The sequence below is a fragment of the Mya arenaria genome, chromosome 1, assembly GCF_026914265.1.
Source record: "Mya arenaria isolate MELC-2E11 chromosome 1, ASM2691426v1".
Taxonomy (NCBI): domain Eukaryota; kingdom Metazoa; phylum Mollusca; class Bivalvia; order Myida; family Myidae; genus Mya; species Mya arenaria.
Genome location: NC_069122.1, coordinates 62,501,222 through 62,520,855, shown reverse-complemented (window position 1 = coordinate 62,520,855; position 19,634 = coordinate 62,501,222). Strand labels below are relative to the sequence as shown.

Genomic DNA, 19,634 nt, shown 5'->3' with positions numbered 1-19,634 from the left:
AGCTGTCACAGAGACAGCGCGCTCGACTATTCGCCGCTTTCAATGTAAGGATTGAAACGTTTAGGCAAAACATGCATGGATCACTGTTAGATTAGATTTCAATGCAATACATGGTGTGCTAAGACATTAACATAAATGTGGTTCCATGCAAAATTTTAACGAGAATTTCTAAGTCTAATAATAAAGGGCCATTATTTGCAAAATACAGTTATATAACTTGGTTATTCAATTAAGTTGGGTGGTTGAATACCATTGTATAAAGTCTCAATGCAATACATCAAATAGTTGCTGAGATATTATCCTATGTGTGCTAACATGCAAGACCTTAACCAGAATTTCTAAGTCGCATAATAAAGGGGGAAAAATTATAAATTATAAAAGATAGAGTTATCTTACTTGATTAAATAAGAAGGTTAAATAGATGGGAGCCTGTGTGTAAAGTTTCAATGCAATACATGATGTATTCGCTGAGGTATTGACTTAAAAGTGGTTACATGCAAAACCTTAACCAGAATTTCCATGTGGAATAAAAAAGGGGCCTTTATTTTAATTTAATGCAAACTGGAGTTATCTTACTTGGTTATTTAATTAGATTGGATGGTTGAGTACCATTGTATAAAGTCTCAATGCAATCCATCAAGTAATTGCTGAGATATTAACCTATGTGTGCTTACATGCAAAACCTTAATCAGAATGTCTAAGTCAAATAATAAAGGCCCATAATTTGCATTATATTCAAAAAAGTGTTATCTGGGAATACATTTCAATGTTTCAATGCAATACATGATATATTTGCTGAGATATTGACTTAAATGTGGTTACATGCAAAACCTTAACCAAAATTTCTAAGTCGAATAATAAAGGGCAATTATTTTGCATTAAATACAAACTAGAGTTATCTAACTTGGTTAATTTAGTAATTTGGATGGTTGAGTACCATTGTTATAAGTATCAATGCAATACCTCAAGTAGTTGCTGAGATATTAACCTATGTGTACTTACACGCAAAACCTTAACTAGAATTTCTAAGTCAAATAATAAAGGCCTATTATTTGCATTATATTCAAATAATTGTTATCTAACTTCATTAATTTAGTATGTAAGATAGTTGGGAATACATATCCAAAGTTTGAATGCAATAATTGATGTATTTACTGAGATAATGACTTAAAGGTGCTTACATGCAAAACCTTAACCAAGGTGTGATGCCAACGCCGACGCTGATGCCGCCGCCAACGACGCCAGGGTGAGTAGTATAGCTCTCCTTATTCTTCCAATAAGCGAGCTAAAAATGCTTTTGTTTCGAGCCATTTGCTTACAACCCCATTATTGTAAGCAGGGCACAAACTTCAGTTCCAGTTAAGAAATCATTATTGGCGAAATGATGAAGGCTAGTTACAATGTTTACTTCTAAGTCAATGGATCCCTGGGACTGTGATCCCATGTCTGTAGACTGGCTGCCTTCCAGGTATACCTCCCCCGTGGGAAGGACCCGCTGTCCGTACTTGCGCACCAGCAGGGCCAGCACAATCTTGATGTGGTTGTACTCGACATACTCCGGCAACTCGTCCTTGATCTTCGTTAAACGACTAATCTCTGAAAGAAAATGTGGCTGTCATATTATACAAAGATAGAAAAAACTTTTTCTACATAGAATATAATGAGAATCTAAAACATCTGGTCATAATAGTTATAAACAAGAGTAATGTTCACCTGAGTTTATAACTTGTCCCCTGACAGCCCTTGTAACGAGAGCCTGTATGTTGGGTGTGACCCCGACTCTCTCTATCTCCACGGGCAAGCCGACCTTGATAGCCTCGGCCATGTGTGACATGATCGTGGACGTCTTAAAACCCCGACGGGAAGCAACCTCCTCCTACATTAACACAAAAATAGCTTACAACTTTCTGTTCCTGGCCATCCAGTCTTCACCAGAAGATATATCCAGTGTTAACACCACAAACATTTCTATTAAATTCATCATAAAATAATATAAGTACCAAAGGTGTAATGAGAGCCCTGCGGAGTGAACACGAAGGCTGCTCTTGACTTTTTTTAATCGTAAAATGGACAAATATTACAGTCAATGTTATTTGCCTTGCTGTACATGCACAAAAAGACAGTGGAAACATGTGTATCAAGTTACATTTGAATATCTTTTTAATTAAAACCAGGATCAATATTTTGTACAATGATGACTCTGCCAACAACACAAAGTTAATGACAATACTTCAAACATTTCTTTTCTAACAAGGTCATTATTGTGTTTGTTATTCCCATTAAATGAGTAATGACTCTAACTGAATCCTACCAGGGAATTTTTCTGCACTGCAAACATGATGTAGGACGTCCTCTGTGTCTCAGTCAGGTTGTAGATCTCGGCCTGAAGTTCACTCCCTGACTAGATAACGAAACAACATAAATAAAATCTTCGTCAGAAACTTTGATAAACTTATTTAGAATTTCTTTATCGTAAAATAAAACTTGAATTTTGAATAAGCTATTTTTATTGACTTCAAATAAGATCTTGTAAAACGTACAATCTTGCTTTATTGATCATCACAGATTTGAATTTTGTAAAATAATCAAGACATAATGTAAACTTAAACACAGGTAAAGTTTTTTCCATGAAAATGATCAGATGATCAGTGAGCCACAAGATCAACTTCAAACTGTGAGATTAATGCACTTTTATCCCATCTGACCTTACCTTGCTGATGTTGATGTTTGGGAAGTTGTTGGTTGAAAGGTCATTACTGGCACAGAACTCGGCCACCACCTCGACCAGTGATGCCCCAAACCTCTCCACCTTAGCTTCGGGGAAATCCTCCAGCCGCAGCAGGTCAGGCTTGGTGGTCGGCCTAGAAATATGCAAATGTGACAATTCATGTACCAAATTTTACGACAGATGGTCCAAGATTATACCATTTAGAATATTATTAAAATTATTGCCAGCATACTATAGATTGTATGAGGTTTCTGGTTTAAACAATATTTATTCCAATATTTCAAATACAATTGCACACAATTTGAGCATTGACATTTGCAAGACAATTGTTTTTTCCCCTGCATTAAACATAGTACCTGTATTAATAAGGGTTTTTAGCTGATTTTCTTACCATTTCCCCTGTATATTATCTACAGCCAATTTTGGCATATGATCATCTTAATAATGGGTGATGGTTTAGTTAGTATATGTCTCTGATTTTTATAACACAACATTTATTGCCAAAAAAACTTAACCCTAATTATTTCAATTTCTAAACTCCACCTGATGAATGTTGAAAATATGAAAAAGTAAGCAATGGTACAAAAGCTTAATCATCAAGTTACACAATATTTAATGGAAAGGCTATCACTATCATTTACAATTTCGGATTTTAAATAAATATTTGTCTCCCAAAATTTGACTTCTTTATAGTACTGGTACCTTATTTTTGCCATGTCCAATAGAACTTTATTGCTGGCAATGGAATGTGGGGTGAAGCCTGTCTGTTGAGCGAGTTCGTTTCTACGCCTGATTAAAAGAGTATACAGGTCTGCCTGGAAATGAGAAAGAGCACAAATAGATTAATCTTAAAGTACGGCGAATAAACATGCCAGTCTGTAAACATGACAGACATACCAGCTAGCCTAAAAAGATGAATGGTAATAAAGCCAGCCTGAAAACAAGACAGATATTTGGATGACCTTGATTGTGACCTTTTGAGATACTTTTTTTATTTTTAAAGCTACAGAGACATTGAGATCAAGTGTACATTTTGCAAACAAATTTCAGTCATTCCATGACCTTTTGACCAACTTTCTTACATCTGAAGCTACAGATATAACTTGAACCATGTTTACAGTTTTGAAAACAAACAACAATATTTTCCTTTGATGACCTTGACATGACTGTTTAACCTTCATTCCTATCTTTGAAACTACAGAATTGAAATTTAGAAAATTAATAGTTTTGAAAGAAAATGTCAATACTGTCCCTAGTTGATCTTGACTTATGTTCCTACTTTTGAATCTAGACAGCAATGCAATTTGGGCTTTATGTACAGTTTTGAAAACATATTTCAATATTGTCTTTCTGTGAACTTGATCCCTACCTTTTGACCTACTTTCTTTTTTTGAAACAACAGCAATTTGGAGCATAAGCATTTTTTTACAACATTCAACAATCCTTTCATAACCTTGACCATAACGTTTGACCCATTTTCTTGTTTTGATGCTAAAGTATTGCACTTTACACAATTTAAACAGCTTTGTAAACAATTTTCAATAGTGTCCAATAATGACCATGACAAACTTTTAACATACTCTCTTCTTTTTAAGCTACAGCAAATACATTATCACAGCAGGCTTGGCTACAAAATGTTTATAGTTATAACTTAAATATTGTCTTCCGCACTGGCAAGTAATGAAACTTTCACTCAGGTGAGCAATTTACAGCCCATGTTTAATTATGAATGTTCTTAGTTAAACATAAGTGAATGAAAAAGGTTTGACCTCCAGTTTGGCAGTGCGTTCATCGACAGCAGGTTTCTGTGGGGTGAAGGCAGCTGCCCGGATGGCGGCGACAGGGTCAGGCATGACTTTAGAGGCTGAGATCAGGGAGGTGTGGCTCTTGTAAAGCCCGGGGCGAGACGGTGGATTTACACTTGGAATACTTGGTCTGAAACAGGGGACATAACTTACTGCTTTCACAGGCGTATAGTAATTCTTAAGAATGGCATGAATCCTGTGATTTGACAAGATTGGCAAACATAGAATAATGAAATAATAAAAAAATTAAACTTTCTCCTGTTACCAACTTCTCCCTACCTGATGGCGACAGTGACAGCAGGTTTATCCTCAGCAGCTAGTTCCGCGTTGGGTACAAACTTGAGATCCCGGCTCCCTGTATGTCCTCCATGGTCCATCCAATCAATAGCCTTCTCTGTGACATTGATAGTGGAACCGAATAGACCCTGGCCACACGCAACCTAGACATGGGGGAGGGATGGAATGGTTGGTGGGTACTGAGTAGAGCACATATTGTCAAAACACTTACAAGGCATTGTTAAAATAACACGATTTCATATGGAACTGTAAATTCTGTACAAATTTGAAAATAAAGCACTTGTTCGATTAAAGTGAATTTGATTCAACTGTTTGGGAAACATGGATTCGGTCAGACAAAATGATTATAGCAATGCATCAGAAGATTTTGATTTTCAAGAAAACCATGAAGCAAATTAATGCATCAATTACGTTTAATCTCATTAAAATGAGTAGATCTTCAAAAAGAAGTAAAATATCCTCTAACCTCCTCAAGATATCCCTGTTCCACAAGACAGTGACCCAGTGCCTTCCACCATGCGGCCTTCCTGTAACTGTAATGTAGGGAATTGTTATAAGGGAAGTAACTGTTCTAAAAGACAGTGACACCAGTTGGCCTTTCTGTATTGCACACACAGTAACTATAAGGAAGAGCACACACAGGAGATAACTTTACTTCTGGTCCAATATGAACACTTTTTCCACTTCTAGTAACAGTTCAAACAGAAGGCAGAGTTCAACACTACAGCAATTTATAGTACTTATGAATTCAAGAATCATTTGAGAATTCAAATTGTATTGCACAGGAAAACAAATACATGTATATATAATCTGTCAACCTCATGTGAAGCTTTTTATGTACTATATAATATATGTCCCCATACCTTCCAATGCCAAAGATCTTATTGTTGGTCCATCGTTTCACCTTCTGGCTGGAGGATCCCATCAGTACAAGCACCGTGATGGTCAGTCCAAACCCTCCATTTAAGGCCTGTAGGGTGGGAAACAAACAGCCTTTACTGTTAAACTTGTATAAAAGCGAATTTGCAGGAAAACAAGGGATGGAAGTCGTTTTTCGAGATATGATCAAATTTAAACAATTTGCACTATGACAATACTGACATTTTCTAAAATAAAATATTAAAACACCATTCCATTGTTTAACTGCATGTATTGTCTCCCTTACCTTGACAACTGAGAAGAAGGTCGCCGCCTCCTTTCCATAGTCCCGAGGTTCTGTCTTTGATGTAACACCGGACACGACGGATGACCAATTCTTGGAGTCATAATAGCTCTTCTGTCGACTATTCTCTATACTGCAAGCATAGAATTTAATGGTGCACGCTGAATCCTGGTTTACCTATCTATCTACTGAATGTTTTAACCATTATTTACAAATCTATTTTGAAAAAAAGAAATGAAAAAAAGATGATTTTTTTTATTCCTTGATGAAAATACTTTTCTGAGTCTGTTTTATACATACTTTTTCCTGCAGTTATCACAGCAGTTGGCGGTGCCTCCGACCTGCTCCAAGTTTTTACTGTCAAAATGAGACAGCAGGATCCTGTAGGAGAATGAGTAGAACTGTGAGATGTGAGGACATTATAGAGGAATGCATCCAATAGCTGGAGTTTATCTTAGTATTCTGATCACTGATAAATCCTAAATCCTTGATACTGGACCCAGATCATAGTTCTGGTCGTAGTTTCATATTTACGATAGGCAGATTCAAATAAATAGTGACCAATGTCCTTGTCAATGCTCTCAACTCTTCCTAAATGAATAATTATGTAATAAAAATAATGATTAAAAGTGTTTTCTTTAAATACTTTGTTTTCAAAAATCAAGTGGATACTCAATAGTTTCTGTTATCTTGTGCAAAACCACTTCTTTACATGCATCATCTGACACTCGGATACCAGGTCATTGTGGTCAACAATAAAGTAAACCTATGAGGAAAAGGGCACCCAGTGTGAGGTTGAAACCATGACCAACAGAACACAAGCACAGAGCACTAACCAACTGAACTAACTGGGCGGCTGTTTTTTACCAACTACAGAATGTTCAACTCACCGTCTCCTGCATGTGGAGGTACTCAGATACTGGGTCATTTTGGTGAGCATGTTCAACTCACCGTCGCCTGCATGTGGAGGCACTCAGATACTGGGTCATTTTGGTGAGCATGTTCAACTCACCGTCTCCTGCATGTGGAGGCACTCAGATACTGGGTCATTTTGGTGAGCATGTTCAACTCACCGTCGCCTGCATGTGGAGGCACTCAGATACTGGGTCATTTTGGTGAGCATGTTCAACTCACCGTCTCCTGCATGTGGAGGCACTCAGATACTGGGTCATTTTGGTGAGCATGTTCAACTCACCGTCTCCTGCATGTGGAGGCACTCAGATACTGGGTCATTTTGGTGAGCATGTTCAACTCACCGTCTCCTGCATGTGGAGGCACTCAGATACTGGGTCATTTTGGTGAGCATGTTCAACTCACCGTCTCCTGCACGTGGAGGCACTCAGATACTGGGTCATTTTGGTGAGCATGTTCAACTCACCGTCTCCTGCAGGTGGAGGCACTCAGATACTGGGTCATTTTGGTGAGCATGTTCAACTCACCGTCTCCTGCATGTGGAGGCACTCAGATACTGGGTCATTTTGGTGAGCATGTTCAACTCACCGTCTCCTGCACGTGGAGGCACTCAGATACTGGGTCATTTTGGTGAGCATGTTCAACTCACCGTCTCCTGCATGTGGAGGCACTCAGATACTGGGTCATTTTGGTGAGCATGTTCAACTCACCGTCTCCTGCATGTGGAGGCACTCAGATACTGGGTCATTTTGGTGAGCATGTTCAACTCACCGTCTCCTGCATGTGGAGGCACTCAGATACTGGGTCATTTTGGTGAGCATGTTCAACTCACCGTCTCCTGCATGTGGAGGCACTCAGATACTGGGTATTTTGGTGAGCATGTTCAACTCACCGTCTCCTGCACGTGGAGGCACTCAGATACTGGGTCATTTTGGTGAGCATGTTCAACTCACCGTCTCCTGCACGTGGAGGCACTCAGATACTGGGTCATTTTGGTGAGCATGTTCAACTCACCGTCTCCTGCATGTGGAGGCACTCAGATACTGGGTATTTTGGTGAGCATGTTCAACTCACCGTCGCCTGCATGTGGAGGCACTCAGATACTGGGTCATTTTGGTGAGCATGTTCAACTCACCGTCTCCTGCACGTGGAGGCACTCAGATACTGGGTCATTTTGATGAGCATGTTCAACTCACCGTCTCCTGCATGTGGAGGCACTCAGATACTGGGTCATTTTGATGAGCATGTTCAACTCACCGTCTCCTGCACGTGGAGGCACTCAGATACTGGGTCATTTTGGTGAGCATGTTCAACTCACCGTCTCCTGCACGTGGAGGCACTCAGATACTGGGTCATTTTGATGAGCATGTTCAACTCACCGTCTCCTGCATGTGGAGGCACTCAGATACTGGGTCATTTTGGTGAGCATGTTCAACTCACCGTCTCCTGCACGTGGAGGCACTCAGATACTGGGTCATTTTGATGAGCATGTTCAACTCACCGTCTCCTGCACGTGGAGGCACTCAGATACTGGGTCATTTTGATGAGCATGTTCAACTCACCGTCTCCTGCATGTGGAGGCACTCAGATACTGGGTCATTTTGGTGAGCATGTTCAACTCACCGTCTCCTGCACGTGGAGGCACTCAGATACTGGGTCATTTTGGTGAGCATGTTCAACTCACCGTCTCCTGCATGTGGAGGCACTCAGATACTGGGTCATTTTGGTGAGCATGTTCAACTCACCGTCTCCTGCATGTGGAGGCACTCAGATACTGGGTCATTTTGGTGAGCATGTTCAACTCACTGTCTCCTGCATGTGGAGGCACTCAGATACTGGGTCATTTTGGTGAGCATGTTCAACTCACCGTCTCCTACACGTGGAGGCACTCAGATACTGGGTCATTTTGGTGAGCATGTTCAACTCACCGTCTCCTGCACGTGGAGGCACTCAGATACTGGGTCATTTTGGTGAGCATGTTCAACTTGTGTTGCTTGAACTTCACATTCTGGATGTCCTTCAGCAGAAACCTGGATAATACAACAACCTTTGACTTAAGATAGCTAGACTTCCTTAAAGTCTCTCCTTGGGATATATTGGTTTTTGTCCATTTGCTATGGTTTTAGATGGAAGGTAATGGTAAATTGAATGTTTTGCATGGTTTGGGTTTTGAATTGAAGACCTGATTGATTATGACAATTATCAAAGATTAAACCATTACGAAATTTGAACAACACAGGGAACTCCTTCTGGTTAGAGGAAAGGGCCCACACAATCTGTGTGTAAATTGTGGATTTTTTTCTTCAGGAAATGAAAATTCAAGAACTAAAACATTTTGTAGGACATTGCTTGGTTCTAAAGGTGAAGGCACCATTAAACTCAGGTAAAGAAGGTGTAAAATACACTAAGCAAACTGTCCCTCCCAACCCGCCCAACCCCTTGACAGCACTAACACAATTTCACCCTTTACCCACCACAAACTTGTCATGTCTGGTGAAGAAGGTCTGACATCCCCTAGGCAAACCTATACTCCCCCCCCCCCAACATCTGCTAGCTTTTCTGTATTTCAGGCCCCCACCCCCTCATCCTCTACCCCCCACATACCTGGCAGTGTTGAAGTCCTTGTTGGTGTAGAAGGTATGGCACTCACTAGGCAAACCATCCCTCCCTGCCCGCCCAACCTCCTGATAGTACGACTCAATGTCCTTTGGGGCTAGAAAACAAATATGGCAATGTTAAAGCTGAGCTAAAACAGAATTTAACAGTCTATACAATAGGTGCACAAATGATACTTCACATTTCAACTATATGTCCTCTGGGACCATTCTTCATGTTCAGTGATTGATCAACTCCTACATCAATGCCCAGGCCACCAAGCTTTTAACTTACTTCAACTGTCCATTCATGTTGTTATAAATATCCAACAAACACAGGGGTGTAGAAATTAATTCAAGTAGCAGGGAATATCCTAAAAGTAGGCGGGGGGTCTGGGTGTCCTCCCCCTGTTAGGGTCAAGGGGCAACGCCCCTTGTGGGATGAATTTAAGCCTTTTTAACCAAACATTCTAGTCTTCTGGTGCATGTTTATTTTGTAACAGGGAACCTTAACAAAAATGTACTATAATATGATACTGAAACTGAGTACTATCTTCTCACCCACCAGTGAGGGCTAACTAATGAACAAAACTACTGTCAAATTCAGATTCAGGATAATATTATAACATTCCAAACCACATGCCTTGACATTTGCTAGCTATTCCCTCCTAATAATATATGTAATTTCTTCTCTACCAATTATATACTTTCAGCCACTGAATCACTATTAACCTCTGAAAATTAAACATCTAACTTCATTTTCTGTGGTTTTAGATATTTCACCTGCAGCTAACTTATTCCATTTTAATAACCAAAAGAAATATCTGGACACTTTGTGACATTTAAAGCGTACTGAATTAAATCACCCAACGTACATGTAAAATTCATCAAAATAATGGATTATTTTTAGCAATGACATCACCGCAAGCTTGTTCATTTTGTTTACACCTGGTTAACATGCGTATATAAAATTTACTGTTGCGTAAGTATGCAACATGAGCGTGTCTATACACGTCCTATACTAACAGAGGGCCAGACACGCTCATGTTGCATACTTACTACGCGTTTTTGTGTCTGGAAAAAAATATTTATTTCACCCTCCATTGCTTCGCAAATCATTAATTTCAAAACATCCGCAGAGGGGGATGCGACTAATAAGGTCATGTATCGAGCTAATGTTATTGTATTCGAATTACTGGGAAACCCAAACCTAATACTTAAAAAACATCCCAGAGGGGGATGCTACTAATGACGTCATGTATCGAGCTAATGCTGTATTGTAGTCGGAACGCGCGGAAAGCAAAATAAACAATACCAACAATCAGGGTTTAAAACGGATGTAAACAGAACAGACATGACAAAAAATAACAGATTTTATTTTTGTTGATGCGGGGAAATTAGCCGGGTGGAGATGCTAAAGTAACCGGGTTATTTTACCGGCTCCCGGCCCATTTCTACACCCCTGCAAACATACCTCTGAACTCCAGCATAGAGTTTACCCACCTCCGTAGTGAATGACCATCCTACAGTCTGGTTTGTCGATGCCCATACCGAAAGCCACTGTTGCCACGACAACCTGTATCTCGTCATTGACAAACTTCTTGTGCGCCTCTTTTCGAGCTTTTGGGGTCAGTCCCGCGTGGTAGGGCAGGCAGGGCACCTTCATACCTGGGAGACAAGATTTAAATGAAAGTTTTATATATAGCCAAGTTCTAACACAGTTACTCAGACCACATTTGTACATTCTGGTTGATGTAAACATTCGACATACTTTTCAGGTCCTTCTCATAAACATGAACATGTCTGTATAGAGAATTCAGATGGTCTTGCTTTGTGTTTCAATTGACATAATTCTGATCACCTTATTGATAATGTGGCTGACAGATTCAAGAAGACAGGGGATGAAATTATCTGAAGCCCATAAGTCTGACACTGGTAAAATATTTCAGGGCTCCTTAAACAACTGAAATTAATAACCTTTAACGACATTGGCCACCATGTCAGTGTCTTTCTTCGTAGGGCAGTAGATGATGGTGGGCCCAGGAAACCTGTGCTTGTTCCCGTCTTGTTCCATACGTGTTGTCAGGTCGTGCTTCACGTCACCACACTTCTGGTTCACTGTCAGAAACAGGTTGGGTCTGGAATAGAATGGTAGGGTTTGAGTTAGAATAGAGAGAAATTCTGAAATATATCACATATTAACTACATAATTCTAACTTTCAGATATAAACATGTTATCATTGGGTTAACCTGTCAAATCCAGAGCATATGACCATGGGGTTTAAGCGTCAAATCAAGAACATGTGACCATGGGGTTTACCTGTCGAATCAAGAACATATGACCGCTGGATTTACCTGTCGAATCCAGAACAAGTGACCATGGGGTTTACAGTGTTTACCTGTCAAATCCGGAACATGTGACCAAGGGTTTTACCTATCAAATCCAGAAGCAGTAACCATGGGGTTCACCTATCAAATCCAGAACATGTGACCATGGGGTTCACCTATCAAATCCAGAACATGTGACCATGGGGTTTACAGTGTTTACCTGTAAAATCCAGAACATGTGACCATGGAGTTTACAGTGTTTACCTGTCAAATCTAGAACATGCGACCATTGGGTTTACCTGTCAAATTTAGAACATGTGACTATGGGGTTTACAGTGTTTACTTGTTAAATCCAGAACATGTGACCATGGGGTTAACAGTGTTTACCTGTCAAATCCAGAACATGTGACTATAGGGTTTACCTGTCAAATCCAGAACATGTGACTATGGGGTTTACAGTGTTTACCTGTCAAATCCAGAACATGTGACCATGGGGTTTACCTGTCAAATCCAGAACATGTGACCATGGGGTTTACAGTGTTTACCTGTCAAATCCAGAACATGTGACCAAGGGTTTTACCTATCAAATCCAGAAGCAGTAACCATGGGGTTCACCTATCAAATCCAGAACATGTGACCATGGGGTTTACAGTGTTTACCTGTAAAATCCAGAACATGTGACCATGGGGTTTACAGTGTTTACCTGTCAAATCCAGAACATGTGACCATGGGGTTTACAGTGTTTACCTGTCAAATCCAGAACATGTGGCCATGGGGTTTACAGTGTTTACCTGTCAAACCCAGAACATGTGACCATGGGGTTTACCTGTCAAACCCAGAACATGTGACTATGGGGTTTACCTGTCAAATCCAGAACATGTGGCCATGGGGTTTACAGTGTTTACCTGTCAAATCCAGAACATGTGACCATGGGGTTTACCTGTCAAATCCAGAACATGTGACCATGGGGTTTACAGTGTTTACCTGTCAAATCCAGAACATGTGACCATGGGGTTTACCTGTCAAATCCAGAACATGTGACCATGGTGTTTACAGTGTTTACCTGTCAAATCCAGAATGTGACCATGGGGTTTACCTGTCAAATCCAGAACATGTGACCATGGGGTTTTTCAGCTTAAGACTTCTACAGATGTCCAATCGAACCTCGGGTGTGGCTGTAGCTGTAAGCGCCATGATTGGAACCTGCATGTAAATATTCATATTGACTTAAATACAGTATCAGGAAATGTAACACATGAAACAACAATCAAAGAGTACAAACAACATGTTTTCTTTATATTATAGATGTTGTCACCATCATGAAAGTCTTAAAAATGTGACCCTACATAATCATTGTCTTACAAATGTGACCCTTCATAATCATTGCCTAATGAATATGACCCTACATATTTAATCATTGTCTTAACAAGAGCCGTCGTAAGACTAAGCCGCTTTGTCTTAGAATACAATAACGATGTAATAATACCAAGTTTGGTCTCTATGTCAAACCGTTGCTCGACTACGCCGCTTTGTCTTAGAATACAATAACGATGTAATAATACCAAGTTTGGTCTCTATGTCAAACCTTACTAAAATTATTCGCTACATAAGGTACTTTGATGCTGCCGTCCCATCAGCCCGCCCAAACAATGACGCAAGTCATTCAAATAACTTGATTTACCATTATGAAAATGTGGTTAAGAATATACAAATTTGCTTTCAAAGGAAATAAAAAAAATAAAAAAAATTCAAGGGCCATAATTTGTATTTAGGCTTAAAACAATATGCCTTTCAAAGAAAATGAAAAAAAAAAAAAAAAAAAAAAAAATTAAAAAAATTCAAGGGCCATAATTTGTATTTAGGCTTAAAACGGAGTTATGTTTCTTGTTGTTAGATGGTCGTAAATAATTTTGAATTTTATTAAGTGCATTTAATCATACATGCCATATTTCTGAGAAGCTTCCCAGGGGATTTTGGTTTGAATTCCAGGGGATTTTGATATTGCACCAGGGGATTTTTACGCGACGAAAATTTGCGCAATATCTGCATTTATAATATAAAAATTAATACAGAAACACACTCAAATAACAATAATTTTTGGACTTAGTCATCATGGTCCTTCATGGAATTTCACACTCATAATATTATTGATGCTTTCTACTGCCAACCTTAAGCAAGTTTTTTTTTTTTTATCCCAGGGGATATGGATCCCCCGGCGGGGGACCAGGGGATGGGTCGAAATTCCGGGGGATTTTTCCCCCCACCGGGGGATATGGCATGTATGATTTAATGAACGGTATAGAAGTTTTTTTTATTAAAATCCCAACTTGCCCTTAACTTTTACTTGCCTAAAACTTTAACCTAAGTCAATCAGGGGCCATAACTTGTATTAAGGATATGGAGTTATGTAACCTCATTGGGTGATGGTCCTGAACAATTGTGTGAAGTATTAAGTCAATTGAATGAAGGGTATAGAAGTTACTAAACAATATCCCAACCTGCCCTAAAACTTTAACCCAAGTTCCATAGTCAATCAGGGGCCATAACTTGTATAAAAGATAATATGGAGTTATCTAACTCATTATGTGATGGCTCTGAACATCTGTGTGAAGTATTAAGTCAATTGAATGTAGGGTATTGGACTTATAAGTGAAACCCAACTTGCCCTAAAACTTGAACCGGACGCTGACGCCGACGCTGGGGCGAGTAGTATAGCCCACCTATTCTTCGAATAGTCAAGCTAAAAATGTGACCCTTCATAATCATTGTCTTAAAAATATGACCCTACATAATCACTGTCTTAAAAATGTGACCCTTCATAATCATTGTCTTAAAAATGTGACCCTACATAATCATTGTCTTAAAAATGTGACCCTTCATAATCATTGTCTTAAAAATGTGACCCTACATAATCATTGTCTTAAAAATGCGACCCTTCATAATCATTGTCTTAAAAATATGACCCTACATAATCATTGTCTAAAAAAATGTGACCCTACAAAATCATTGTCTTAAAAATGTGACCCTTCATAATCATTGCCTTATAAATGTGACCCTACATAATCATTGCCTTATAAATGTGACCCTACATAATCATTGCCTTATAAATGTGACCCTTCATAATCATTGCTTTATAAATGTGACCCTACATAATCATTGCCTTATAAATGTGACCCTACATAATCATTGCCTTATAAATGTGACCCTTCATAATCATTGCTTTATAAATGTGACCCTACATAATCATTGCCTTATAAATGTGACCCTACATAATCATTGTCTTAAAAATGTGACCCTTCATAATCATTGCCTTATAAATATGACCCTACATAATCATTGCCTTCCAATTACAACATATCATAATACTGTGAAATCATTTATATTCGTTGGCATGAAATTTCGTGGTTTTCTGAAATTTACATTTTCGTGGGTACTTAAATTCGTGGTTTTTCATTTTTGAAAAAGAATCCAAAACAGCGATCATCCTAAATCGTTTGTTTAATCTCCACACCTTGCGAACATGATTTTCGTCTACTACGTCGCACGTTTATGACACTCGCTTTAATGGTACAACATGCCAATTAGAGCATATACCCATGGCAATTATCGATTTAATTGGAAATTAGGGTCATAAAAGAAGATGGACACTGATCAAAGATAAAGAAAGGCGAAGCCATTGAATATCAATTAAAAATTTGCAAACTGTGAAAACACCTAGAAGGTGCATATATTTGAATTCAAACAATCAATGTAATCGATTAAATATTTCATTAAAGAAAAAAAAATCCCACACTCAACACGCACATCTTGTAAACCCGGAGATTTTCATGAACAGCACACACTACAGCATGTGATCGCCATTTGGTTATAAAATCACAATGAAAAGATTTGGTTTATTATTTGGGTCCTTCTGAGCTATTGAGTAATATTTTTTTTTTTTTTATAAAAATGCTTGTTAAATTGCAATTATACTTGGAATATAAATAAATAACATTTGTGTTTTCAAAACTTATATCAAGGATATAGAAAACGATAACTAAAATGTCCTGTTTATTAGGAATAATTTTTAAACTTTAAATATTTGTTAAAAAACGACGATCTTGGGGACGTTATTTGTGACATTTTCGAGTGCTATCATGCAAACTGTAAAAAAAAGTAAATATTGCTTCATAATTACGGCAATTAGAAACAAACAATACAACAATAAAGTATGTGTATAAATACGCAAATAGTTTGATTAAATCAGTTTGTTTTCTTGTATTTCTGTCCCGATAAACAAGTGCATTAGGACGTTACTATGTCGGTCCATTTTTTTGCATGAAAACATTGGAATCTCGATACGTCCATGCATATAATGTTGTGTGATGTGAGCGGTCTTTTACAAGAAGAAACACTGGTTTCGCGATATTTATGCGTTGCACCTGAATCTGATGATCAGAAACGCCACTATTAACTTTTATTCACAAAGTTTAATGTGTCGGTCCAACCTATAACGTCCGGTTATTTATCATTAAATACAAAACTACGTAATTTTATAAACATGTTATACTTCTGAAACGCAGTGTTGTGTACTACGTCATCAATTGTGGGCCCCGGTGTACACAACGAAAATTAGCATGGATGCAAATGAGGTAAGTTGGTGTCGGTCCATCATGTTCTTGAGCGCATAACGGGCATAGTACAAACCGAAAATGATTGTCATATTGTGTTTCTACTGTATTCATGTATTGGGGTGATTTATTAACCTCCTTATACATGACAAATGACAATGTGTTGGATTTTCGATGTTTTCACTCGGCATACTGGGGGCCTCCCGATAGTTATCGTCTGTTTTGAGCATGCTCGTTACGTTTGGACCATTATTTTGGTTTTCCCGTTACACGTGGACAACGCTATGCATTGAGTCTGCACTGCCAACGTAACGTCCACATACTATATTATCATTCTTGCATTGTTTTATAGTTTACAATCACCATCTTATTGGTAAAAAACACTTCATGTTTCACATAATGTATCTGTACAGACAGTGTATTGAGAGAATGTCGTTGAAGTACATGAAACACTTGAATATCACAGACGTTATTTTGGACAATGATTTTTTGGTTTTTTGTTACGTCAACCCATAACATCTGTACATACAGATCTACATTCCGAATGATTCTGATAGAATATTGTTTCATTACTTGCAAGATGTGTTACATTTGATTTGATGATCAAGTAAATGAGACAAACCAGATCCGAAGTAATATTATAGAGGAATAAAACTGTTTTCATGTATGGACGTTACTTCTACACCTAAACTGTATGTCAATGTGTTCTACATAACGTCCAAATAGATTTTGATTATATCTATAAACAATCTTGTGCTAAAACTTGTATGAATGAATAATACGTATGTTTATTTAAGAAATATGATTGCACATGAAACATTTAAGTTGAATAAAACAGAATTCATATAAATAACAACATTTGTGTACGGACGTTAAATTTGACATGATATTAGTGTCGTAAGCTTATTGACGACTGATCCGTGTTGATATGACGTCGAAAAACGCTGTCTCATATTGTCTCATTCAATTGTCTCAGTCTGTCCATATTATAAATAATTATATATATATATATATACAGGTTGAATTTCAACTTGGGTGGATTCGTGGAAGTTGCCTTGCCATGCAGTAAAAACAGAAAACTGTTTGTAGCAGAGGTATACACTTAAAACAAAGTTGTCGCTTGCTTTGAACGAATTCTTTATTTTGTTCTTGTTAATAGTTATTGTTCACATTATATGTTTGTGTTTGAAACATTGTTATGTTACAGAACTTTCTATTTATTCTTGGATTCACAAACATTGATAGGAGGCGGTAGGTCCCGTGTTCGATCCGGCCGGAGGGCGGGCTCTATTAGTTTCCGAATACCGCTTCATTGGACAGGATGTCATTCATGTTGATTTTCATGATAATCATACTCATCGGCCCTATATGACCTACAATGTCCAGTGTTTTTCCTGCCTATCAACTCCATTCTGAAGTAAATTTTGTTTTAACCCACCAAAACTCTTTTCCAATCATAAGATGAATTTATTGTATAAAACACCTAAATCCAGACATAGTCGTATGATGTACATGTAACATACCTTTTATAGTAAATAAAGGGATACATGTAGTTATACTTAGCTCTAACAATCCATGATGATGATGATGATCTACCTATCCATGGTGATGATGATATCATGGTGACTGCCTTTTTCATTCAACAATAGTATGATGATGTCAACAAACAAACCAGAATGCTACAAATGCTGTTACAATACTAACAGACAGGTGCAGCACCCTTAGTTGAATACCATTTGTTGCTTTTCTGATGCTGATGCTGATGCTGATGCTGATGATAATGATGATGATGATGATCGGTATAATGTCCAATAAAGGCATGCAGGTGCAACAGTCATATCATGAGTGTTGCTTTACAATTGATGATGATGAAATCAGAAGTTGATGATGAATGACTGCCTTCTTCCATTCAGCTATTTTATATTGTTGTCAACAAACACACCAGAATGCTACAACTGCTGTAACAGTACTAAAAGACATGTGCAGGAGCTGTATTCACACAAAATCTTAAACTTAAGTCAAAATTTCAAATGCAGACTTCTCTATTACTAACTATACAACTTCAATGAAACTTTTCATGACAAGTTTCATTGAAGTATAACTGAAAATGAATTAGAAATCTGCATTTGAAATTTTCACTTACGTCCAATGTCTTTCCTAAAAAGCTTTGTGAATACAGCCCCTGCACTCTAGTGCCTTTTATTACTTTTACATCTATAGATAATGATGATGATGATAAAAATGAGCATTAAGTACACTAAATTACTGATTTGTAATGATTAAATGTGTCAATCTGACTAATTATTCATCCAATGTCTTCATCTGACTTCAGGTTATTGATGTCCAGGAGGATGAAGTGTTGTTTCGCTACATGGAAGCTGCCAGAGGTGGATTTAAATGGCCAACAGTTGAAGATGTCAGCTGGGAGCATCATTCATCAGTTACTCGCCACCTTGATAACCCTGTTCTTGACATCCAGAAGAGTTCAAACCATGTTCAGATTTTTAAGTTAAATTAGACTTTGACTTTATCACAGGGGAGAACCCTGTTCTTGACATCCAGAAGAGTTCAAACTGTGTTCAGATTTTTTAAGTTAAATTAGACTTTGACTTTATCACAGGGGAGTACCCTGTTCTTGACATCCTGAAGAGTTCAAACCATGGTCAGATTTTTAAGTTAAATTAGACTTTGACTTATCACATGTATGGGAGAACCCTGTTCTTGACATCCAGAAGAGTTCAAACCGTGTTCAGATTTTTAAGTTAAATTAGACTTTGACTTTATCACAGGGGAGAACCAATCATTTGTTGTGGTATTTTTTCTATTATAATTTAGGCGATTTCAGTTAAACAAATAAAGTTATGTGAATACTTCAGTATCGTTTATAACGTTGGGGCCAGGTCCGTGTGCAGGGTCCATCCTAGAGGGTAATAGTCGATTTGCCAGATAGAGATCACTGTGCAACTTGTCCGGGGTGAGCAATGATGTGTAACAATGAAAATGATGTCATCACAGATAATGACGTCATTGTCATTGTCACTTGCTATTGTTCACTCTGGACAAGTTGCACAATAATCTCTATCTGGCAATTGATTATTAGGGAGAAATACTTGTTAGCCTAGAGCTATAGATTACCAAACTTCTCCAATGCCGAACTCAAGAAGTGTTTTTATATATATAACGTTGCGGCACACCAAT

At 38.2% G+C, this 19,634-nt stretch overlaps 2 protein-coding genes across 3 annotated transcripts in view; one reads left to right on the top strand and one right to left on the bottom strand.

Moving 5' to 3' along the window:
• LOC128240553 (bifunctional 3'-5' exonuclease/ATP-dependent helicase WRN-like) overlaps positions 1 to 19,634 on the bottom strand; it is a 31,704-nt gene that overhangs the window by 864 nt on the left and 11,206 nt on the right. The window contains exons 9-24 of one of the 2 annotated variants that reach the window (XM_052957228.1): positions 12,923 to 13,029; positions 11,476 to 11,636; positions 11,002 to 11,166; positions 9,509 to 9,617; positions 8,833 to 8,934; positions 6,293 to 6,373; positions 5,996 to 6,125; positions 5,694 to 5,800; positions 5,297 to 5,363; positions 4,813 to 4,973; positions 4,498 to 4,663; positions 3,431 to 3,543; positions 2,711 to 2,861; positions 2,312 to 2,401; positions 1,714 to 1,876; positions 1,400 to 1,596 (exon numbers count right to left, since the gene is read on the bottom strand). In XM_052957228.1, coding sequence (XP_052813188.1) covers positions 1,400 to 1,596; positions 1,714 to 1,876; positions 2,312 to 2,401; positions 2,711 to 2,861; positions 3,431 to 3,543; positions 4,498 to 4,663; positions 4,813 to 4,973; positions 5,297 to 5,363; positions 5,694 to 5,800; positions 5,996 to 6,125; positions 6,293 to 6,373; positions 8,833 to 8,934; positions 9,509 to 9,617; positions 11,002 to 11,166; positions 11,476 to 11,636; positions 12,923 to 13,029 — 2,070 coding nt within the window. The remainder of the gene's footprint in view (positions 1 to 1,399; positions 1,597 to 1,713; positions 1,877 to 2,311; positions 2,402 to 2,710; positions 2,862 to 3,430; positions 3,544 to 4,497; positions 4,664 to 4,812; positions 4,974 to 5,296; positions 5,364 to 5,693; positions 5,801 to 5,995; positions 6,126 to 6,292; positions 6,374 to 8,832; positions 8,935 to 9,508; positions 9,618 to 11,001; positions 11,167 to 11,475; positions 11,637 to 12,922; positions 13,030 to 19,634) is intronic. The other variant, XM_052957237.1, reaches the window with a different exon arrangement.
• Positions 1,070 to 19,004, top strand: LOC128240563 (uncharacterized). The gene is made up of 3 exons (XM_052957249.1): positions 1,070 to 1,246; positions 17,455 to 17,530; positions 18,769 to 19,004. The coding sequence occupies exons 1-3, from the start codon at positions 1,182 to 1,184 to the stop codon at positions 18,952 to 18,954; spliced, it is 327 nt and encodes a 108-aa protein (XP_052813209.1). The 5' UTR covers positions 1,070 to 1,181; the 3' UTR covers positions 18,955 to 19,004.